General features: G+C 43.1%; 2 protein-coding genes across 3 annotated transcripts in view; one reads left to right on the top strand and one right to left on the bottom strand.

The window, feature by feature from the left end:
• Positions 1-41: 41 nt before the first annotated feature.
• Positions 42-3,134, bottom strand: LOC118430542 (39S ribosomal protein L20, mitochondrial-like). Its single transcript, XM_035841476.1, has 4 exons — positions 2,968-3,134; positions 2,421-2,531; positions 1,381-1,458; positions 42-408 (listed from the first exon to the last, which is right to left on the bottom strand). Exons 1-4 carry the CDS (start codon positions 3,049-3,051, stop codon positions 139-141), a joined length of 543 nt encoding a protein of 180 aa, XP_035697369.1. The 5' UTR covers positions 3,052-3,134; the 3' UTR covers positions 42-138.
• A 23-nt stretch (positions 3,135-3,157) lies between these two features.
• LOC118430543 (cytidine deaminase-like) overlaps positions 3,158-3,573 on the top strand; it is a 3,279-nt gene continuing 2,863 nt past the window's right edge. For both annotated transcript variants that reach the window (XM_035841478.1, XM_035841477.1), the window contains exon 1: positions 3,158-3,217. In XM_035841478.1, the coding sequence (XP_035697371.1) occupies positions 3,181-3,217 (37 nt within the window). In that variant the 5' untranslated portion in view covers positions 3,158-3,180. The remainder of the gene's footprint in view (positions 3,218-3,573) is intronic.

Raw genomic sequence — 3,573 nt, forward strand, 5'->3', positions numbered from 1 at the left:
AGTGCCAGGTATATCAAAACATTGACAGAATATGACTTGATTGTTGCGGGAAAAAGGACTTTTCGCGGTGGATTAAAGTTCGCGGTTACACCATAGACTGCAGTCTAATACTATAATAGAAAAATGTTTCCAGTGGTTTTAAGTTCGCGGTGAAGTGGTCATCGCGAAAACCGCAAACATTAATCCACCGCGAACATTTCTGCATTTACAGTAACTCCATAGATCCCCCTTAAAAGACCCCCTAGTCCCAGTGCACGACCCTAGTGACACCCCCTCAGGCTGTTTCCCCGTGGCTGCCATCAGCCCCTCTCCGTACGATATTCTGGCGATCTCCACGATGGACTTGAAAGTCTTGGGTTCATAGATGGCCAGGTGAGACAACACCTTTCTGTCTAGCTGCACCTGAGCCTGAAAACACAGGTAAAGGTAAGGTGGTTATCGGGTGGTTACCATATAGTGATAGAATCTGATGGTAGTGTTTTCACCAGGACTTTTTCCACAGGGTAGGGGCATCTTAGTATTCTTAGTGCAGCAAAACCATGTGCATTGTAGTGAGCCTTGGTAAATCCTCCCCAAAAAATTGTTGATGGCAAAATTGAGTGAAATGAAGTCAACATTTTTTTGCCTTTGTTATAAAACAACAGAAAAGTCAACTTTGCTGGTTGTAACCAAGGACTGAAAGATAGCCTAGGGACCCAAATCACAGCATAGGTGATCCAAATCACAGCGTAGGTGATCCAAATCACAGCGTAGGTGATCCAAATCACAGCGTAGGTGATCCAAATCACAGCGTAGGTGATCCAAATCACAGCGTAGGTGATCCAAATCACAGCGTAGGAGTCCCCTGTTCTTAAAATAAGGCCTGGCGAGAACACTGATGGTACCTTGTTCAAATAGGACAACTCTGCACTTCGACAACTTGGCACCTAGCAAAGAAGGACATCTTGGCACTTTGCCCAGGAGGACTTGGGTAATGGTTATGGATATGGTTAGAATCAGGGTTAGGGTTTAGGATAGTCAGGGCTCAAAATACCACCTGCATATGCAGGTTAGTGCAGGTAAAATTGGAGCTGTGCAGGTATTTCTGGTGTCTACCTGCACCTAACCTGCACTGGTCTGTGTACTGGGTTTTATACATAAATGTCATATCATGTAGGCATATATGGATTGTTATTAGCTGCATCACCTATAAAGAGAAAAGAAAAAGTAGCAATTGTTCCTGAACAATTTTAGTAGGATCCACACTTTGTAAATATAGAGTGGTGCAGGTAAAATTTGTCTGGTGCAGGTAATTTTCAATGTTTGAGAAAGTATCTGAAACTTGGTAAAAGATATACCAAAAGTATGCTGAGTTGCCACTGAATCGGAGGCAGTACTCACCATGTCTAGTCCCACCACCAGATGTTGGTATGACAGACCGTGTTCTTCTGATGCTGCACGGAGTCGCTCTATCCACAGCTGTCAGGGACACACAGTAACAACACATTAGCCTCACCTACATATTCATAATTCCTGTCACTCATCATCCACAATGGTATTTTTTTTGTTTTCCAAGGTTTAGACATTCTTCCATTACATAGAGAAGTTAAACTTGTATTGCATGATATATATACATATACATATATATATAATGACTTACATTTGTAACTTTCAGTCAATGTTGTATACTTGTACAGAGAATGAGTACAATCATAGGCTTCCTTTTGCTTCTTATTCAAAACTATTGTGATCAGTGACACGTGTGTCTCATAGAGGCTTTCCATTATAATGTCATAATGATTATAAATGGATTGCTAGAGAACATGCATATGGTAACAAGCAATTGGATTACAGTAGCAGCATGTCTACATGGTAGCTGCAGATAGCGACTGTTGGATTACGCTCCCACTTACAGCTCCCGCTACCAACAGTCCCCACTACTAGCATTTTCATATCGTCAATCAACCCGCCATTGTTGTTGTGGGTCTCGTTCCCAGGGTAGTTCTACTGTTACTGTTAGTGATTGCAATATGTTATTGCTATGGGCACGAGAGGAGCTCTCCTACCCCGGATAAACAACAATTGTGGGTTGATCGATGATATGAAAATAGTGGGGACAGGCCACAAACAGTGCCGGCACGGGTAGAGCAGGGAATTTTTGACCCAAAAACCCAGTGGCACGCTAGGAAGTGAGGGACATCTAGAGTTCCGAGAATTAGTGCAGCTGCACGGTTACTCAGCGATTTGTTCATTTGCCTCAACGTCCCGACTGTTGGTAGTGGGAGCTATAAGCGGGAGCGTACTTCAACTGTCGCTATCTGCGGCAAGTCTACATGCTTACCTGCCTAACAGACATGTGTAGTAGTAATGTAATCCAACATGGCACAACTGACACCATACGAAAAGCCTGTATACATTAACTATTGTGTGAAAACTCTCACCCCTCGCACGAATCTCTTCTTCTCCCTGCGTCCCCTTTTGGCAGCTCGCCACGCGTGCTGCATGGACTGGATGGCGATCTTGTAACAGTTCCTGTGTCGACCCCAGAACCTCTGAGGGAGAGAAACAACACAGAGTTTATAAATTTAGTTCAGCTGGGATTATGTAAAGGTGCGGCCTGGTAACCAATCACGATGGGTTGGTTAGACAGCGTACCTTTCTTGCCGTATGCAGGTAACAAGGTAATTGAAACACCTAGATGAGAGCAGTACCTCGAATCCACAGCGGGTTAGGGAAGAAATAGACGTTAAACAAGGACAACAACAACAACATTGAATCCAACCCCATTAAAATTTCTTAAATGGTGTCATGGTGGCCTTGAATTTAGGTTCCTTAACTCAGAATCTAAAGGTTCTTGGTTTGAATCTGATCCGCAAAAAATAACATGTGCCCTTGGAAAAAACAACATGCCCCCCTCCCCACATCACGAATCCTCGTATCCACATGAGCTTTCAAACTAGCGTTATTTCTAACCCATGCACCACATACCCATGTGTTGTTGTAGACATATCTCCTTTTCCACCACTTATCAGGAGGCGGACTCCTCGCGTAGCGCGCTAAAGTCAGAAACATGATGTTTTTCTGGACTTTCCAGGCGAAATGGTGGTAGAACAGAGAGGTCACTACATGTGGAGCGATGCGCAGCGCCCCCTATTGATTATTGATGGTATAACATTGGGGGCAAAGGTCACATTGAACAAAATGGCAGAAAAAAGTGCGGCGTCTGCAGGTCTTACAGGTAAATGTTGTTATTTCTTTACTTTAGTGCAGGAGTAACTGGATTTCTCTATGTAGAGGGTTTTATAGTCGTTCATAGAAACTACTGTACCAGAATTTGTGTAAAAGACTACTCCGTATTTGAATAATCAAGCCGAACAAGTTGGTTATCTAAGAGAGGGGGTTTTAAACTTGGAGAAGTTTTGTTTGTTTAAACGAAAACGTACGCGGAAGTTTAGCGTACATGTTCCACAGTCCTAAACTGATCACGGGACTTTCAGATTTATATGAAAGCTATGGAAAGGTGTAACGTTCTACTTAAAGTATTCAATGCCCAATTGCATGTTGCGAGAGATCACGATCATAATGCATTTCCTT

Source organism: Branchiostoma floridae, chromosome 14, assembly GCF_000003815.2.
Source record: "Branchiostoma floridae strain S238N-H82 chromosome 14, Bfl_VNyyK, whole genome shotgun sequence".
In the NCBI taxonomy this organism is placed as follows: Eukaryota; Metazoa; Chordata; class Leptocardii; order Amphioxiformes; family Branchiostomatidae; genus Branchiostoma; species Branchiostoma floridae.